Source organism: Plectropomus leopardus, chromosome 3 (assembly GCF_008729295.1).
Source record: "Plectropomus leopardus isolate mb chromosome 3, YSFRI_Pleo_2.0, whole genome shotgun sequence".
NCBI lineage: Eukaryota > Metazoa > Chordata > Actinopteri > Perciformes > Serranidae > Plectropomus > Plectropomus leopardus.
In genome coordinates this window covers 13,924,204-13,945,499 of record NC_056465.1, presented here as the reverse complement: position 1 = coordinate 13,945,499, position 21,296 = coordinate 13,924,204, and the positions used below count along the sequence as shown (strand labels likewise).

General features: G+C 39.3%; 1 protein-coding gene across 1 annotated transcript in view; it reads right to left on the bottom strand.

The window, feature by feature from the left end:
* The window catches only part of hmcn1 (hemicentin 1), a 99,887-nt gene that overhangs the window by 60,266 nt on the left and 18,325 nt on the right, over positions 1-21,296 (bottom strand). Inside the window, exons 2-10 of the mRNA XM_042514831.1 lie at positions 18,267-18,337; positions 15,052-15,210; positions 14,829-14,951; positions 12,772-12,943; positions 11,204-11,310; positions 5,323-5,443; positions 4,918-5,181; positions 4,681-4,825; positions 3,699-3,820 (exon numbers count right to left, since the gene is read on the bottom strand). Of these exons, the coding sequence (XP_042370765.1) occupies positions 3,699-3,820; positions 4,681-4,825; positions 4,918-5,181; positions 5,323-5,443; positions 11,204-11,310; positions 12,772-12,943; positions 14,829-14,951; positions 15,052-15,210; positions 18,267-18,337 (1,284 nt within the window). The remainder of the gene's footprint in view (positions 1-3,698; positions 3,821-4,680; positions 4,826-4,917; positions 5,182-5,322; positions 5,444-11,203; positions 11,311-12,771; positions 12,944-14,828; positions 14,952-15,051; positions 15,211-18,266; positions 18,338-21,296) is intronic.

Here is a 21,296-nt window from a genome sequence, read left to right as displayed (position 1 = left end):
TGTACTGACTGGACTGTTCACGTGGCTTCTGACAGGACCTCCATCATTTGCAAATGCAGTTTAAATAATCCATATTTCTTCACCAAAATCACCATATTTATGTCAGCATAACCCTCATATAATGCACTGCTGTGGCCCACATTGTGTGTTTGGTTTTATATGTTTCTCAACTTTGTATAAAGGGACTTCACGTAACTTTTCTTTGCCGTGTGTAAGAGAAATGTCATTTTTGAAACATCCCTATTAGAATGATGGTCAGCAATCTTCTTATTTCTCTATGTCCCTTCCACTATCTCTGTCTTTTTTCTTAGCATCGTGTTGAAAACACTCCCTCACACTGTGTTGATCATTTTATTCAGCAGGTAAAAGGAAGGAGAAAGAGAAGATGAGGGTAGGAGATAGCAAAGGCTTTGGTCCTGATACAAGGAGGATGCTGGGTATTTCAGCACAGCTCCCTGGGATTAGGATGACATAAATTTGTCAGCTGAGTGGCTATTATGTGTATGTTTATGTGTGTTCAAGTGTAAAATGCAGGGGTCTGTCATCCTGTTCAGAATATCACTGGCCCAGTGACAAAGGTTGTCATTGAGTAGGATTAATTTCACCTAATTTTACAGACATCATAAGAGGTAAAAACTGGACAAACTAAGTCCGTTCTGCACTTTTGGACTGTGAAAATGGTAGGTGAGTTACAGTAATGACTTGCGCTCATACATTACACAGATCCCTGCCTGGCTCCCTCTCTCTTCTTGTGGTTCACAAAGCCTCTTTCAACTACCTCTCACTCTCTTTTCCCCGCTCTCCACCTTCTCCCTTTCTGCTTGGCATTCATCATGTTGATGGAGCTCCAGTGAATTTCACAAAGCAGGAAGTTTTTTGGAAAGCAAAAATTTGGACAGGGAGACTTTTACTGACTGCACTGAGACTCATGTGGTGTCAGCTCAGGGGTCTCATAATGGAAAGGGCTCAGAGAGAAAAATAAACACACTACAGAGTATTTTGGAATAGGCAAAAGTTAATTTTTTGCCCAGTGGTGAAATTAAAGGTATAAATCAGTATCCACAGCTCAAAGCATTGACATTGTGATGATCACAAAGTCATCCACCATGCAATTTATTACATAGATGATAAATTTCTCTTTAAGATTGTACATTTTTATGCATTTCTTACTGTGGTGGTCAGTGATTATTTGTGTTTAAGCAACACTGTTGTATTGAACCTGCATTAATGCCACCTGAACTTTACTATCACCATATTGCATTTTTCGTGCACAGCCTGGCCCTTATTTACAGCTTTACATATATTCTTGTCTTCCATCATATTTACAGCCCATTACTTTACAAATCAGGCACACAAACTGTACCATAAACCCAGGATTTCATGATCGCTGTGAGGCATGCATTACAGCATCATGTTATAGGGACAGATTTTCCTTAAAGCTACATTAATGCCACCATCACGAAGGCTCTCTGCATGGGATCCACAGCAAGAGACCTTGAACTCTATTCAACCCACATCAACTGGTGCTTGGATTCCAACCATATGTCTGAAAGTAGTGTTAGTGCTTGAGTTTGTGTGTGTGAGCGCGTGTGTAAACCTACTAAGCATGACACAAACTCTTGCTGCACCATTTCACTCAAAATATTTTATGTCTTTATACAGAAAGTGTTACTTTGTAAACATGACATGGTAGATTAAAGACAATGACACTTATAAGTCCAAGTGAAACCACATTTACTTATCCCTTTTTGTTGTCAAAATGATGTCAAAGTATTTTTAAATATATTGTTAAAAACGTTTGTTACTAAAAGAAAGAAAAAAAGGTTATTAAAAATCAGAAATGCTCCTTTTCTTCTTGGTCTACTGAAGGATTGTGGCAGTGTCTGAGTTCGATTGATAACAGCTGGAAGGCTGACAGAGCCCCGGTGTTACACCGTAATGTACGAGAGAACACAAAGGGTGCTTTTCATTATCCTAACGTTTCTCCTTGCTTCCTTACATGTGTCTCTTCCCCACTTCTCCAGCAAAGATGTGTCAGAAAGATGACACATAGGACACCTGATTTTACACTCTCTTGGCTCCCTCAAAAGCCTCTTCTCTCCTCACTTTTTGTCTCTTAAAGGTGTATTTAAGGGATCGAAAGATCCTCGATGATGGTGGATGGGAAACAGGAGGGGAGAGGATGCGAGGAGGCATAAGTTAGCATAATGAAAAACACCCAAAGTAAACAAACTCACACTGTAGCAGGAGCTGATCATGCTGTTACTAGTATTAAAGAGTACACAGCCGTTACTGCTTTAGTCCAGATTTGACTGGCTTTGTCCAAAAAGGCTTTCCATCTGCATAGATAGATACCTAATAATGTAAAAAAATGTAATTGCTCCCCTTTGGTGTGATTTTTTTCTCAAAAGAATACAGGAAAAATACATCACTGAGCAGATACGTATGCTATAGCAGATTTTTTATTTTTTTTTACTTTAAATTGCTCACTACCCTGCAAGTAGATCCATCACACACCAATTACACTTGTTGACAGTCTAATGCTTGCCAGCCCCTAAGCATTCCTGTCCAACAGTCCTGGCTCATTACCTGTGGTGATGGAGGGTAGCTCACCATGCACTGTTAGTTAACATAAACTGCAGTATTACAGTCCATTAACAAAAGTCAACACTGCTGTCTATGTAGCGAATCTTTGTGACATGTTCCAATAGTTTCTTAATATATTATTTGTCTCATATTCTGCAAATTCCTTTTGTTTTGTATCATTTTTGTTAAGGGGGTCTATTATGATTACCTTTATTTTCTGTTTTATATAAGTATATATATTGTTACAGTGTTAGATGTTCATATAAAACATGGCCAAAGTTTAAAATAAAGAGGTAAACATATGTAAAAGTATTAACTGTGGGCAAGAACCTTCAGGCTTCAGGCCATCTTGAATACTCTGATTCCAACTTTCTTTCTACTTTCGAGATAAGGTGATGTCAGTTTGTGATGCATTTTGTTCTATGGTCATCTGCTCCAGGCACACTTATGCAAGTGTTTACATTAAATACATTTCTACACATAGCTACATGCTAACATAGGGGAAACCTGTAATATAGCCTGCCAATGTTATTCATTTCGACTTTGGTATCTTGCTTAAAATAATGTCAGTGAAATTAGATTTGGCAGTTCAATATGAATATTCAACAACTCATTTTCTTTTCATATCAAGTTTTAAAGTTTGAATGAGCTCAGCAGAATGTTCAGTGTTACAGCGGCATTCACATAATATAGTAAACAAGCTAACAGCGTTAACGACGGATCGCAAATGTGCAACTTTTTTTTTTAACAGGCACTAAATATCAAACAAAAGCCAGAGATCGTGTCATATCAAGTTGCTGTGAGCTGTAAATTCACCACTTCTCATCAGAAGAGAGTAGATGATGTTATCACAGAGCCTTACACAGTGTCTCTTCTTCTGTGCAGCTGCAGTGTGGACACAGCTCTGTATATCAAAGAGCAGCATAGAAGTCTAGAGTGCTCACTTCCCAGAAACAATCTGGGGACTACAATGTCCCCAGGAGTACACTGCACAGCACACTGGAGGGCAGTTTTCATTAAATCATTGCATTACAGGTCAGTTATTAAAAGAGGTTAATAGATGGCCTATTAGTGTCTTGTGACAGCGTGAATGAGTCCCGGTGTGTGCTTACCTGATACATCCAGAAAGGTGCGAGCTCTTCCTGTCCCAGCGCTGCTTATAGCAACACACTCGTAGAAGCCTTCATCCTTCAGAGTTACCTGGGGTATTTGCCATGATGCATTGTTGGACTCACTGGAATCAAAAGGAAAAATACAGCTGAATCCATTCAAACTGCTACTAGCTCGTCCCCTGATCCGATGGAAATTCAATCAGTTTTAGTCACACAGGAGTGTAGAGATGGAAATGGAATACGTGAGTTTTAACCTCCAACTGAGTTGGAAGGAGAGCAGAGTTTGATCCATTTTGTTTGTGTTTCTGCCTGCTGGACAGATCTTTCAAAGGGTATCAATAGATTTGCAAAGAATGTGGAACCATTAGTCATTGACTAAGGGGTAATTGGTTTCTCAGCATGTAATTTCTAAATAGACTATTGTATCATCATCAACCTCTCCGCTAAGAGACGAGGGGGCAAATCCTTCATCATCCAATCCAACAACATAGTGCAGCTGTGGAGCTCATTTACTTCGAACATGACTACATGGCTGATTTTTTTTTTTCAAAACCTGGTAAGGTAGTACAAGGAGAAACCATAAAACCACTGGACAAATACAGTTCTGCTAACCACATGTCGCTGAAATAATCTTCTGAAATGCTTAAAAGGTGGCTAAGACTTTAACAGATGTATCTCATTTCACAGTTCAAGTACAGCTATAAAATGTGTTAATCTCCTGACTTTAAACAGGTCGGAAATGAGAGATGGATAAAAGGACCTTATGGCTGATAATTACTTAGTTTTGGCAGGAACATGTACTCCACAGCATGTCTTTTCCTCTTGATACCTGACTTTTGAAATCTTTTGTTTAAATTAGGAAATGCAACAGGGGAGGGTGAGTATCTCCTTTTCATACATACTGTATGCATACTGTATAGACTGTAAACCCCCCTTGAGGCAAATCTGTGATTGTAAACTGACATTCCTAAGTCCTGCTCACCTGAAGAGTTGGTCCACCCCAAGTCTACTGCCATCTCTGCTGAAGCGCAAAGTGAAGGGGATCAAGCTCTCTACCTGGCAGTGGATAGCCCCTCTTTGGAGGTAGTAACCATGGCTTGTGGCTGGCATCAGAACCTTTGGGGCATCTAAAAAAGGTAATGAAGCATATCAGCAAAGTTGGTCACATGAATTTCTGAGTACACAGACACAAATATGGGTGACAATCTGCATCACTGACCAGGTACAATACTGGAGAAAGAAACACTGGAGAGTCTCTGGAACGGGTAACCGTCCCGGTCATATCCTGTCACCCGCAGGAAGAAGGCCTCGTTGGGTGGAATGAACTCTGTGATGTTCCAGAGGCCGTATGGCTTGCGGTCAGGGTAGTAGCGGATTGGCAAAGTTTTGAGCACCTCTCCCTTAATGGACAGGAGCTCTAGCCTGTCAGCTCGAGCAGGAGGCGAAAGCCCAGTGGTGTTCAGAAGGATGTAAGTGGGAATACCTGAAAAGATTAAATAACATAAACTGTATATCTTAATGTTCCAAAGCTAAAAGATGTAAGTGTACCCAACAGGTGAAAGAAAGCAAAAAAGTAGCTGTGGGTTCATTTTTTCAACATTTTGGCAAAGTTGACCTTACTGACCTTGAACTGGCCTACTAGAGGTCTGTTTGAAATCCATGGTGGGTTTTCTGGAAAACCCGGCTCGGAAGTCAATAGTGCTGAGACCTGATACACGGACCGAGTGTCTTCCTTCACTAGAGGTCTGCATCAAAGAAAAGGGACATGTAGATATAGAGATATATGTCCAGGACTCCATATGTCCGGTAACGTGACTCAAAACTACTGGTTAGTACATCCATGTTTCTGATATTATCTTCATAATAAAATTTTGTCTTTATGTGTTGTAAACAGATGAGCACATATGTGTAAAACTGGCACTTTATGCAGTCACATCTTTATGGTTTAAAACTGTTATTGAACCCCTTGGAACCTGAGCAAATTGGCTTGATTTCTTTCTACTACATTGAAAGAAGGCAATGAGCAACCAAGCAATTACCCAAATCTTAGCAAGAAATTAATAAAAAGTTACAGGAAATTCTATCTTAAATATATAATTATAACAATTAAATATTCTAATGACCCCCCCCCCATTTATTTAGTTCATTTTCAGTTCATTTTCTTGTCATCTTTTGCTCGTTTTTTTTCAATTTGCAGGACATTTAATGCAAACTTGCACCCCCCCCCCAACATTTTCAGAGAAATCAAATAAATTGGCTCGCCTTTTAAAGGTTTAAATGCCTGTAAAAGCATCCGACTGCAGCACAGGAAAACGGATGATGATCCAGGTTTCAAAGGATTAATGAGTGGTATTTGATGTTTGGTCCAAATTGATTGGGTGAAAAGACTAACAGTTGAAGGTGATACATTGCATGTAACTCAAGAAAACAAAAAAAAGGGGACTAGTTGAATCAAAGGCAGCACTAAGTGGTCCAAATGACAGACACAGCACTGACACTGTTGTGTAACAGCCTTTTGTATGCCAACCATCCCTGCATGTGTAGACAAGCCACTTGAGTCAATGCTGACTGTTGAATGCCTCAGAACCGAGCTTATAAAACATCCACAATTCAGAGATGACCTATTCAGTCTGACATTTATACTTTAATTAAACAAACACAACCACTATAATCAAAGAGAGACGAGTCATGTGGTCTTTATCATGTGAAGGTCTTTTGAAGCTTTGCAAAAATAGAGACAGAGTAATTTCAATGAAATATAGGTTGGTGAGATGTGGAAACTCCTCATCTTGGGTAAAACAACTTAGAGGTGTCACAGACATTGACTCACAATGCAGAGTGAGGCATGTAAACCTACACTGTCATTTGCAATTGACTGAAATTAAAGAGAATGTGTGGATTTACTGTAGTTTACAATTACCGAGACCTATCTGACATAAACTTAAATTCCCTGTGAAAAGAAAACTACCAAACAGGACCAGTGTATTCAGACAGACACATAAGATGGCCAGGGGTTAAATTGCCCAAACAATGAGGTAATATGAGGACAAAGGGGATCTGACACAGCCTTAAATGCTAATGCCTGCTATCATGAAAAACAATACATGTCGTGGTCATCAAACCTGCCCCAAAGGCCACCATGGAATTATCACAGGTCATTAGTTGGTTGTAAATGAGGCCATAATTAGGGGAGAGGTCCCTTAAAGGTCACGTTCTGCGCAAAGGCAAGAAGAATACCTGTCATTAAAGCTACTCATTTCCCAATTTCACACCCACCCAGACAGGCTGACCAGCACAGATCTCAGATAGCACCTTACTCAGCACAATTACATATTGTGTGACTGGTATGAAATAAAGGATAGTCTTTTAGTATGACTGGTATGAAATAAAGGATAGTCTTTTACATTAAAACCCACTCAAGTGATTCTTCAGAACACACTCAAAGAAAAAAAAAACGTAACTTTTCGCTGTTCATGTTTGATTTCCCTTGAAAACAGAACAAAACAAACTATAATGTATTACAAAGTGACATTAGAATGATTTGAGCATAGCCTTTTCCCATGAACTTATTTAATGGCTATATAATATTACATTTATCTTAAGTCTGTAACTAGCAACAGCAGTGCCTGCAAGGTATAATGTTCACCATGAATCCAGATTTACATCCTGGATTACACAATATATAAATTCTATTAAAATTTATTGCAAATAAAAACGTGTGAAATAGTATATCATAGCAATCTAAAATCAAAGAAACATGGGCTTAAGGATCAGTAACATGAGAAAACAGGATGGCGTTTAAGGTCAAAAACATTGTTTAATCTTTGTTTTCGACGTGCTTGGGAGAAGAAAGTTCTTCACATCCTTTAAAATTACTGTCTTGCTTCTTCTTCCCAATTATTTAAATGATGTCATGTTTTGTTTTGTGGTCAGCAGGGTACCTGACTGCTGTCTACACATCAGACTGAACAATATAAGGACAGAGAGAGAGAGAGAGAGGGGGGGGGGAAAGCAGACACAAAGAACAAGAGAAGGGCAAGTCACAGAGACTCTTTCTTTGAGCTGTTTGCATGCTTTTGAAATTACAGCCTTTCTAAACTGTTATCATGGGCTATAAAATTCAGCATGAAGCTTAAATGTACTCATCAATGCTGAGGTCACTGCAGAATGAAGATGCCTCACCTGGATGACTCTCAGTAGAGTACACATTTAAATATACACACAGTCCCACAAAGCATAAACTCAAGATATTTTTACCACTAATGAAGATCCTCTTTTTTAATCTAACAGAGGTGACTGGCAAATTTTCACATTCTCAACTCATCAAATATTGCAGCTTGGTAAGTGGCTCTAAACTTTAAAAAAAAAACGTTCAGGGACGGTGTGTCCATTTTAGCTTGTTGCATGCATAGTGTCTTTTCAAAATAAACTCTCATGTTCACAAGAAAGAGGTATTGTCACCAGAAATGCTTTAGGTTTAGGCAACAAGATTAGAAAAAAGTCTGTGGTTTGGGTTAAAATAAGTCTGCTTAACTACATTATGTTGTTCAAACAAAGTCAACATTGACTTTTGGTTTCACACAGGATACAAACACCAATGTCTGAGGTACAAGTCCTGTGTTTGTTGGACCCATCCACCACCACAGATGGGTTAACATTAGAGTTAAGTCTGGTACGTCTTATATAGACGCCAAAGGATTTTTGACTTGCATATGTCTGTGCACACCTGGTATCATTTCCTCTTAGTGCTAAAATGATAATTTCATTATTTCCTCTGTATTAATTGCAGACAATGTATTTGCACATTAATCATATTTAGTAATAGTTGTAGAATATACTGAGTTTAGCACAATGTAAGGTGAAGAAGTAAAAGTATGAGAAAAAAGGGGGGGGGGGGGGGTGATAGTGGGTACAGACCACCTTCTACACTCTAACCCAACATCCAATTAAAGGCAGATTAAAATGGATCAAATTCCTTTTCACACACAATCTATGGTCTGGCTCCTACACTGGGATGTCACAGGCCATTAGCCTTACTGAAACCCAGCATGGCAGAACAGTGAAATCCCCCTCAAGTATTTATCCACATTTCTTTCGATGCCCTAGGAAACACAGCTACAAATGAGAGGAAGATATCTCTAGTCTGCAAGACAGGTAGAGTGGTGAGGGGACTGAGGTTGAAAAAGGCAGAGTCCAAGAGGAAAAATGGGAAAAACAAGATGTATTGGGACTAAATAGAGAGAACAGAGAATTCTCCTATGCTTCTCCAAGGGAGATAATTAAAGGAGTAAATGTGATGGTAGGAAGACACATGAGAAAACAAAATGGAAGACATGTAACAGAAAGAGATTCACGAAGAAGGATGAGACAGGGAGCAGAGCGAGAGGCAAACACGGGACAGAAATGAGACAGGAGGATGCAATGTCTGTTTTGCTATTTGTCTGTTTGATATTCCTCATCACTTCTACGAGCACTTGCCGTGGAACAGCTCAACAACGTGGCTGAAGTCTGAAAACATAGAGCTCAACCAAAACCCTCTGATAGGTTTTAGAAATAAAAGTTCCAAAAGGTTTTCCCCAAAACCACTGACATCTGAAGAACCTTTCTGGCAGAAAGAGTTCTTAAAGCAATTGTTGAAAGCATTAGTGTTAAGAGATGCTCACCCTTAAAATTAAATGTTAACCCATGATTTCATGTTATTTTTAAATGTACTGTAACTGCATCTGGGATCTCATTAATCAACTTCTTTCACTTGTGTTTTGTCATTGTTGATGAACCCCCTGGCTGAATTCTTGTTAGAACCCTTAAAAAGGGAAACGATTCTGGACAGAAACCTAGATAAAACATAGTATACCTCTCATAGGGAGTCTGGGTTGAGCCTGTCACAGATGATTCTCGGTACGACCCTTTATGTTGGGGATCAGGTAGAAACGAGTGACAACTGATGAGAAATGAAGCCAATTCCGAAGTGCCAAAAAATGTAGTTCCTTAAATGGCCTTTAGAGGCTGAAGTAAAGTTGTCAAAGCTTAATGAATCCTCAAGTTTCACTTTCTCTGCGCTTGCTGTTCGGCTGCTCCGTCTACACAGAGGACACTTTAGGAACAGCATATATAATGGTATATATATTCCAATGGTGATCCTGATCAATGCATGTATGCTGAAGTTTTTTGCGAATTTGCTGTAGTCAGCGATAAAGTAACATACGGGGGAAGAGTTTCCTAGTCTCTATCACAAAGGAAAAAGACAGCCTAAAATGCCACGGTAAGAAATGTTGAGCTCCTGCCAGTTTTTCTATGTACAGAGAAAAATCTCCTTACACTGGTGTTTAGTGACAGACCACAGCATGAGATTAACCTGTGGGTTAAGTGCAGACACAACTGAAAAGGGATTGGCTTACCCTATACATTGAATAACCTCAGTCCATAAACAAAAATGCATCACTGATTGAATGCATGTTCCACATTCATATTACTATTTTGAGAGGCCTGTACATCCAGACAAATGAATGCTATTTAAACTGTGAATGGATCTCCCATAATGCCGATAATAACCCATAATGTCATAACTGCCTGCTGAGAGGGGATTAGACGCAATAAAAGGAATGGCAAGAAAAAGAGAAGAAGAGGCCCAGCAATAAAGAGGCACTGTAGTAATAATCAGGGAGTTTTCATATTTTGCAAAAATAAAATGAGGCTAGAAGTGTAAAAGTGCCGGACCAAATCACAGGGAATCCAATTGAATCTACGGCAAATATGCAAAAACGTCAGCATACATGCATCCTCTCAAAACTGCACTTTTCTTCAAGAGGAAACACAGAGATTACACACATTTTCATCTAATCTCTTCCCCTGTAAATCAAATGGGTGCTAACACAACACAGCTATGCTGAAATGAGGGAAAGTGTCCCAGAAGGAGTCTACAGAGAATAGAGGGGCCAATGCTAGCGGGGCCCCTACAACAAATCACTCAGGTAAAAATGCTTGTCATTTCCCAACATCTGGCATTGACAGTGCAGGGAGTCAAATGTGTGACCTTTTTTTAGCATTACCTCGACAGCAGGGTGCAAAAAGTTTCAACTCTGCAAGGGGAAAACAACAGCAAGGGTGCCCCAAACAAAAAATGTAGTGGTTTGTGTTGACAGCAGCAGCCTTGAACATACTTTATCTTCATCTACCTGGACTGTCTTAAAAATCATCTCAGTTCTCAAACGTGTCTTTCTGATCATGTTTTTGTTTCCAGAGAGATGCTTTCACCAGACTACATGCATGCTAAATTGATTACGTATCACTGTATCTCAACATGCTGATATATTACTGCAGTAATTCAACTTAAGAACCTTCCTCAAGGGCACAACTCCCTCCTGGGGTGTGAGTTGTGACCTCATTTCAAGGTTATACTACTGAACTGTTGACAGTATGTCTTTTGAAAAGACAGCTAAGCTCTGGGAATTGTTAGGAGAAGCCTGTAATTTTACACACATTCCCTAAAAGAATGGATTGTTTACCTTGATAGACCACATCCCAGGCTGTGGGTCCTTGATGTTGACAACTTTGGCAGAGTTGGGAATGTGCAGGAGCTCCGTCAGGCCGTCGCTCTTCCCCACGAACTTCCCTGGAGGCCAAACATGAACACTGAGACAATTATTCACCTTTTCTGCAGCTTTGACTGATATAAATGAATTCTTAACACTTCTTGATGTTTCAAGTTACACACACAATATTGAAGTTGTCAACATATGCAGGAAATGGTTTTAGTATTAAACAGCAGGCTGAAGGTAAATGAAACAACATGTGCTATATTAGTGGGCCCCAGATGATGTTGAAATTGATCCAGCTCTATGATAGAGAAAAAAAACCTCTACTTTGTCTGCATACTGTATTTCAGCTTCTACCAGCTACAGCTATCTTCACTTCCTAAAAAGTAAATTGTCCTTTTCTTTTTCAAACTCTTCCTGCATGACTGTGAAACCTTGATCCAAAACAATTATAAAAAAGAGCTCCTTTTTGATTTAGAGAGACCCACAGAAGACCTGAAGTTCACACATGGTGTTTGGACAGGTCTTCTGCTTTTAGAATCCACTGTAGCTGTGCTGGATGTATCTTGTTGCTGCATTAGCAAATTTTGTGTCATTATCTATGCAAACATCGCAATGAATTTTCTTTGTTATAGAAAAAGTCATGAAAATTGTCTGCATTTACTATCATTTTTAAGCCTTTTGTTTCACATAAAAACCCCCACAAATTTAAGCAATCCCTCTCAAAAAATAGCAAAACGAAAGGTGGACTTTGAAAACAGGAGCTTTCTAGACAGGTGGGAGGCAGAGTATCTATATTATTATTTTTTTGGTTGTTTTGTTGTTGGCCTGTGAAAAAAGGTTTCAATTGAAAATGAACTCGAAAGGCTACAGATAGAGAGAGGGGCATAAGAATTTTTTAATTTAATTTTATTTATTTAAATAAAAATAAGAAAGAATGCCACTGATGTGTCTTTTATTTGAAATTTGTTTTATCATGTGTTTATAATATTAATAAGCTTTGCTTGTTCCAGATTCAATGTTTAAGCAAAACTTAAGTTTGTTTCCATATGAAAAAGTTTATCATGCTCAATTGTAGTCAATTTTTCAAAAAATATCGAGTCTAGCCTGTGACTTTGTCCCAGTTTTTAATTTTGGCCGTGTGACTTTGACTGTGTATTTGAGTTTGACACCCCTGCTTAAGTGGAACACTGAAAGATATTTTTGCCAAAAGATATTTAATCTCTCATGTGGTGTTTTTATGATGTGGGAGAGAGCGTTTTATTACAAAGCTCCCAAAGATGTTACCATGGGTTGAGATCTCGAGAATGTTACAACCACAACATATGATTCAAATCATGTTTACACACATCAAGCCATTTAATTAGCCCTCGTAACCTGAATAGAGGCATCTGCAACTGTTGTTTCTTCAAATGTATATATAGTATATACTGTATACATACAGTATATGACCTAATAAATATGTCAATCAAACAAAATTAAGAATTTTAGGATACCACTGACAGTACTGTTTATATTTATGGTAAAACTGATCATACCCTGGGGGTTCTTTATCTCAATGTTAGGTGCTGGGCCACTGAGGGCCACGGTGACTTCCTTAAGGCTGGGGTCAAAGGGCATCTGCCAAGTGTTGCTGGCCCCATCAACGTGATCAGTGGAAAGCAGGTGGATCTTGGATGACTGCACTGCCTCCTCTACCCATTTCAGAACCTGCAGGAGGTACATGTGAAGAATATATAGTGTGGGAAATGCAGGCTGTGTTTTTGATGGTATCGATGTTAGATAAGGTATTTCATTTTGAGACCATAATGTTTAACAGATGAAGACAAACATTCCTAAACATGAATAATCTACCAACTGACACACAAACACACACACACACACACACACACACACACACACACAGAATTACCCCCTCAGCTGCTCACAAGGTCATCCCCTCAACATGTGCAAAACTTTCTTCAGGAAGTTTCTAACATTCCCCCGTGTCCTGCCCCCTTGTTCCCCTGTCCCTCTGGAGAACTCAACAGCTACTGTGTGAGACCCAGACGCAATTACACCCATAATATGCAAAACAGGCATTTGTGATGAGAGAGCAGAGGTGAAAAGAGTGCTTAGATATTTTACTTTTATAAAAGCAGTAAAAACACGGTGTAAACCCATTTAGCCACAAGTAAAAGTCCGGCATTCAAAATGTTACCTAAGTAAAAGTACAAAAGTATTTTGATTAGTATCAAAATATATGAAAGGTACAAAAAGTAAAATTGCTCATCATATAGAACTGCAATGATTTCAAAATAATACATGTTATATAGTCTGAAATATTAGTTATTAGTAATTAGGGATTTTCATCCTTTTGTTTCTTAAGGCCTCAAGTAGGGTTGGGCCTGTGTAGAAGCTTTCAAACCAGTTTGATATTAAGAGCCGGAGCAGACCAGACCAGCATACTAAATTCTACTACTAGGCATAGGTCTCTTAAACATGCACTGCTGTTACGTCATGTAAACAAACAATGTCTCCCCAGTAAACACAAACTTTCAAGCAAACACAATGTGTGCTACTCTCCCCGCCTCCCACCTCTACTGAAATATGATCTCTTTCATGTTACCGTACTCATCTTGCACCCTTTCAGACTATAGTGGCTCTGTTAGTAAATTTATACACAATCAAACATATTTTAATAATCATTTTTATCACATTGTTTATTACTGACATAATACAAGTTGGATTTAGGGCCGTGATGCCGTCAGCACAGGTTGCTGATGTAGAGGACCTTTTTTACTTTGCCAGAATGTGTCAGCCAATTTGCATAAAATCAAACCACTTTAGGCTTGTATACTTGACTGATCCGGCAAAAACAGAAATCTGCACAACTCTAGCCACAAGCATTTTACCAATAAGCACTGCCAACAAACCAAACAATGCTAAAGTTATTCGAAACTTGTGTTTCTCAAAAATAGTGGAAAAAAATGACAATTCTAATTTACTTTTTTGCCTTCTTTGAAATCTTGCGCAATAGCTTGGACTGTGAAAAGGGTGTTGCATGTGATAGTGCTTACATTTTAGTGAAAGTGATGTGTGCAAATGTAAGCAACGTGAGAGAGACAGTGAAGAAGAAGGTGAATAAAATAGATATATAGAGAAATACTAAAAAGACGAAAAAGTGAAAGACTCCAGTGCAAACCTATAGAAAATTGTTCAAAATCTCAAACCCCTTCCTCCCACTGCAGCAATGACTCTTATCTTACAGTAATAACACAGCGATTCTTTTCAAACTTCAGACTTTGACTCACTGCCCAGTCCAAGACTGCTGATTTACACTTCTTGGAGAGGTTAAAAAGAGCTACGGTATGCATCAATCAATTAAATGTTTCCTGCACATTTGATCTGGAGTCCAGACCTGAAAGTGGGCACCGCAAAAGACATGAGAGGGGCTGTAAAACCTTCAACTGCCATTTAATTTACACAGCTTAAGGGTAGAATCCAGGCCAAGCTGAAATGATTTGAACACTGTGACCAAAGCACGCTGACCAGAAAGACGATTTTCTTGAACAGAAGTGGAGCTCCAAATTTCCGTTTCCAGTAATACTCTTACCTCATTGACCTGTTTCTTGTCTAGATGGAAGACCTGTCCAGAGCTGGTGGAGGCGATCTCCTCGTAAGCCTTGTAGCCAATGTGAGTCCGATCATCACAGTCCCCTGTCAACACAAACACAACCTACACACACACACACACACACACACAAAAAAAAAATAAATCGATCTCTTCACTTCTAAACCTGTATACAATGTACTGTATGTAGCAGTAATATCCAAACCTGTGACTGCTTCTGTTGAATGAGTTGCAGGACTTCATGGGTCAGCTTGTAATCTTTGGAACGGGCATCTGTGAAGACATAAATAAAGGATCCCGGCAAGGAGATCTCCAAGGCAATCTTAATTGCACCAATGCTCATCTCCGGACAGTCCCCACCTCCCTGAGAAAGAGAAGGATATCGTCAGCAAATAGTATGAAATAGTATATTAGTTAAGTATGTAATCTAAGGTAATACATGGCCATTTTAATGGGTATGCCTGTAAAATGACAATGCCAACCAAAATTGAACATAATATGCATCATACAGATCTATTTCTTGGCACAACAGATGCATTAATTGTACATATGTAACTAACAAAATGGCCGAAAAGTGTATGCAATATAAAATTATCAATAGCGTCATTTCATGACTTCAGTCAGTTGGATTATTAAAGTATTACAACTAGCAGGCATATAATAGAAGAAAAGCCAATACTGACTCTCTTGAAACATCACTCTGTGATGGTTCGTTCACATTACTCTACCTGTTTCAATTTTTTAAAATAAAATTGCATTTGAGTGAGTTTGGTATTTTAACAACCTTGTGAACATCCTTGGTGCTTGACTTTCCAATCAGCAATACATAAAAAGCACCAACATTATGTCTTGAAAAAAATGTCTTTTGTTGGAAATGCCTGGCCTGGTAAGATCATCATGATGACATGAGCTCAACATTCTGTTTTACTCTTTCTATCAGTCTGGACTCTCTGCCGCCACACTTTACACAGCTTACAGTCCAGTCGGGCCAATGAGGCATCCCAACGGTAGCTGAAAATGCAAGCAGCCAATCAGGGACTGCATTGTAGTTGACAATAAAACAAGCAGGCCACTGCTTGCAGAACAGTAATGGCGGCTCCCTCAGCAACAAGCTCTAACTTTAACGTTGTTAGAGTAAAGACCACAAAAAGTGAAGTTAATTCAGCTGGGGATCATTGCAGTGCAGATCAATGTTCACAATACTTTGGGCATACAATAAGGAGGCTGCTAACTGGTATCCAGCTGTCCATAGGCAGGTCATTGATGAATGAGAAATGCCTAAGTATGCTGGCAACTCCAGTGTGTTGTGAAAAACCTCATGGGGGTTGTTGTTGACGAGGACCCCGTCACATAAAAATAGTAAATACAAAATAATTATATGTATTTGTGTAGCAGAGGCTAGTGCTAATGTCAGGATTAGCTGAAGATGTTTGTCTGTCAGGGCCAGTGTCCCACCCATTGAAAGTGTTAGGGGTGGCATAGAGTTGACTGATACAGAGAGAGAAACAGAATGCTGAGATCATGTCATCAGGATGGTTTTACCAGGCTAGGATATGCCCAATTCACAAACTTTGCATTTTATAAAAATATGCTGCTTTAAATAGAAGAATAAAAGAGCAATGTTGCAGCCTGCAACATAGTCATAGAAAAAGCGTGACATATATGTGAATGTGTGATTTATCATCATACAACAGTTCATATGATATCTTATGATCCTATCCACCTTATTTCTAGCCCCATGATGCCTTGCGTGACTTCCTCGCTGAGCAAAAGTCAAAGCCTTAGTCGGAGACAAACGTTCTGTGCAGCGTTCCAACACATTTCTGTCTGTCTGAGGGGTTCAACAGCTAGCTAGGATGCATCACCCCCAAGTGTAACATCTGGAATGAAGTGACCCACGGACTTAGGCCCAGAAGGGAGAATGGTGAAGAGACAGGAATCCTCTGTCTGTCCTGAACCCCAACATCCTCCCTCTGGACTTCGCCCCCAACACTAAGCCTGATAACCCCCTTGTGCACTTTTGTTCCTGTGGCTTAAAAATATTAAGTGTTTCCAAACATCTTCACCCTTAAACACAATGGCATTCATGTCCAGAGAATTTCAACTTCAAGAAAAATGTCAATTCCAAGGAGTATGTTTTCCATGCACTCCTGCCAAAACCTCTTCAGGGGTTGTGCAGGTGAAGAGGTGAGGGAGGAAAAACAGACTCAGGAATGAAGCAGCAAGTGAGAGGAAACTGGATCTCTTCCATTCTACACACAACACGCTTGCACACCAGATTAACTGTTGCACATGCCAAGGATGCACAGATACTTGCCAAAATCTTTTTCTTCAAAGGACAGACCTCTGAATGCTGCTTATCTCTGACCATGTCTGTCTGTCTGTCTGTCTCTGTCATACTTTGCTGCATGTCCAATGCATGGAACCAAACTAAACCTGACTCACTTTTTCTTGGTTTGCCATTGGCACAAGTTGTGGATAGTACCTGGTACTTTATTTTGTCTCAGTTGAGATTCTAAGCAAGGTGAGCCAATACTAGAGGTTGAAGTTAAAACTGCTGCAGACCTCCAATTGGTCATAGAAAATCATCACTAGAATTGTCACTTATGCGACACGCTACACTATGTTGTACAATTAACTAAGTGCCGTCGTTCCTCTGTTTGGATGCCAATGAAAGGATTCAATGAGTGTTGCGTTGATGATGATGTCATAACAGTTTTATACGGCATTGCTATGGCAAAAGTAATTCCATCTAAAGTTAGGGGGTACAAACTTCAGTGGATAACAAAACAGTGACAAGGACCTGGTACCAAAAATTAACTGAGTCCAGCTGAGTCGAACAAACCATGCAGTGTACAAAGGCATTAGATATGAGTTCCATCTTTGCAGCTTTTCCTTGCCCAAGTAGTACACAGCAAGGTTTCTGCACAACTTCCTTTCTCTCTCTGAGTGATTAGACAAAAATGTGAACTTGGCAGATCTCTGTTTAGCTGTCTAGCCATTTTATATTTTTGTTTATACATTTGTTTGTAATGGTGCAGGAAGGCAAATAAACTTGGGATGAAGAAAGTTTTTTGGGTTTTTTTTGCAACAGTAACAACATAACATATGACCAATACCATGAGTGCTAGAACATGAGCTACCTTTTTATGAATAAGAAAAGAAAACCCTCTAAAACTGGGAACAGAAACTGCAAGTAGCCTTTAAAAGTAAGGAAAAATAAATCATTGTTTACACCTTCTTTCGTGGTCCAATGTGGATTGACCGGTCTTAATCAGCTAACAAACTTTCCTTCCCAGACATCTGGTATTACCACAGTTTCCCATTTTTATCAAGGCCAGATGACCTTATGCTACTGCTATGGCATTCAGGCTACTGCTGCCGCTTTTTTCGTTCGATGAACGTGATCTCCGAACCCACCTGAACGTACAGCTCTCTCAGCTCATACTGGAACTTCTTGGGGTCTGTTGTGATTGTTACGGGTCCAATCTCTGCAAAGAAACAACAAAAAGAGGCTCTGTGATTAATAAGGCCACAGGCTAAAGTCTGCATAAGATGAATAACTGACAGCATTCTTGTCCTAAGCCAAATATTGCTTTTGGCAGATCTGTACGGATGTCCAGATTAAAATGTCACAATATGAACTACAGTGAGGAAAAACTTCAGGAAAGGAGATATATTTAACTAACAGAGAAAGGGAGAGGGGGAAATGTGACAAAGACACTTAAAAAATCACAGATGATAGAGGTAAAACATGAAAGCAAAGACAAGGAAAGTTGGAATTATTGTCATAAATGTTTCTCAAGACAGATACAATGATGATAAATATTTAAAGATCTGTACTGACAAAACTTCCAATTCACTCTGTCACTGATGCACCAAAGCTGGTAACATTGACATTTTACCCGAAGTTAGACTTGAATACATAAGGAAAATGCATTTGATTTTGTGAACGTCAGAGCTGACTAATCGATTAATTGTAACAATCCTCCTTGCCATTTCTTGTGTTATCGACTCATCTTTGGTTGCAGACAAAAGACTTTTCCATTCAGTTTTTGTAAAGTTCGTGTGTTAATGTCTGCCTAGGATTTGTCCAGAGCAGGGCCATCTTTTGTGCTCTGTACTTCTGCCAGTGATGGTAGTCACTGCTGTTTCTCAGCTTTCTTTGTTCTATCCGTTAATGAGCTGCTAAGCCCCTTCTTGAGTCAAACTGTGTGACTTCAGCCACTGCAGCTGTGCTGTGGAATGAGCCTGATGAGGGGCTGCAAAAAGTGCATACACACACAGGCACATATACACATACACACACTGCAGTTTTGCACATGCAAGCAGATTGGGAAACAAGGTTTCCCTTGTTGAAGAGAGGGCAATTACAAAGGCTCCCTGACTTTTGAAAAAGGATACAGTTTGACCTGTTTTACAACAGTGTTGTCTAGAGACCAGGGCCCAAATTTAATGTTAAGACTTCTTAAATATACTTATCATCAAGCTTTCTATTATGCTTCTGTCTTAAGTGATATTTAAAGTAAAACATTTAAGGTTGTTGAGTTTGACATAACTTCACAATGCACGCAACGAGGATTCAGAAGCGTTCATTTTTCTTTGCTCTGCAACCAGCATCACCTTACAGTTATTCTTGAAAAGCACTCCATAAGCACTTTTTATTTTTTTTAATAATGTACACAAAGAAGCAAGAAGCCTTTTTCCAAATGACCCAGATTTTGGCATCCTTTTATATCCGCAAGGTGGAGTGAAGGAACATTTGCGGCGATCAGAGACACTTTTTAAAACTAACATGGAAATGTGTCTGGCGGCTCTGAACGGAACATGGATCTCGAGCCAAACTCTTTAGAGATGGAAAAGCTGACCTCTCTTTTCTTATGGGAGAAGTTCTCATGGCTGTTGTAAGTATTCTTTAGACTGTTTTGGCTACGGTGTCCATAACCACAGCCCCCGTCTTTGCACCAGCACTGCGGAAAACCATAGCTAATACTCATCAATGACACGACAGACACCTTACCCTTCAAACTGTGTAACAATATTTGACTTTGAGGTATCAAGATAACCCTGGCACTGCTGTCCTTTTTTTCCCTCTTTTGTTATGTATTTATGCATCTTTAGAAGGAAGAGTATGAGAGCTTCTTCATAATGCCAGTACCAAAGTCAAAGAGTTAAAACATTGAAGTCTGGGAGCTTCCTAGTTGCTGAAGTCCACTTAAACTGCCTGGGCTCAAGTACCTTACCCAAATGCACCTCATGAACTGTGGTAAGGGAAGGGAAAATCCTTATTGCTTCAAACACAACAATTGGCTGGTGACCGGCATTGGCTTATTTTGAGCTTGATCAGCAATGACTGGTGGCTGATCAGTCTCAGATATAGCCAATCCTGTGCTGATCAAATTTACATGCATTCACAGCACAATGGTTCATGTTGCAAACAGCAGCACAGACAGTAAGTCAGAGCAACAGCATGCTGTTCTCAAAATCTGCACTTCATCCCATAAATAGTGCACATGGTTTGAAAGCTATAATGCTTAGCCAACTAGCAAATTAGGGTGTACCACCCTAATCTGTGTTAATCACAGAGCTGACTAATTCATTAAGTGTAGCGAAGCAAAGCTAATGCTAACCGATTCATGTCAGTGGATAGACGATGTTAAAATACTTAGGTCCTTTGTCCGCAAGGTATAACTCTATCAAAACATAAATCTGGGCGGTCTAGCCCAGTCTGCTAATTAGCCATTTAATCAAGATAATCATCAGACTGCTGGGATATTGGATAACAAGCTCAAAAGTTTCACATAGAATAGCTAATGATAACGCTGAGGCAATTAGCGTCATATTCCAGGAGGTATAGTTAAATAAAAACTCAGGGTTGGCAGGTCTAACCTACTTTGTGAGCTAGCTTTCTTACAGAATAAGATTCTATTTCATAAATCTGGTGGTTTCTTCTGAGGCAACAAAATGTTTAAACAGTAGTGACTGAAGAGAGAGGAAATTACATAAGGTAACGTTCCCCGAACTGAAAACGAACTGTCAATCAAGCATGATCTGACAGCACCACCAACTGATTAATGGTTTAAAGAGCCAAATGAGTGAATTTTGTTTTTTTTAATAGATATGAACATTTATTTTTAAATATAACTTTTATAAGTGCCTAATGAGACAATCATGTTTGATATAATTTATGCATTTTGACTATTTAAGGCCAAGTTTCCACTTTCCAGTGGAAATTGGAATCAGCCAAAAAATTATAATCAGTGCATCTCTAGACAAAACCAATGGTTCCTTGCACAAAATATCAAAACCTTACAAATGGACAAATTCATTCTGGGTAACTCAGAGCAAAGCTATGTTCCTCATTAACAGCTGAATGACTTACATGACTACACATACAGGGAAAATCTTTTAGCTGCCCCACAGGAAATGGCTTTCTCTGTGATGACAAGG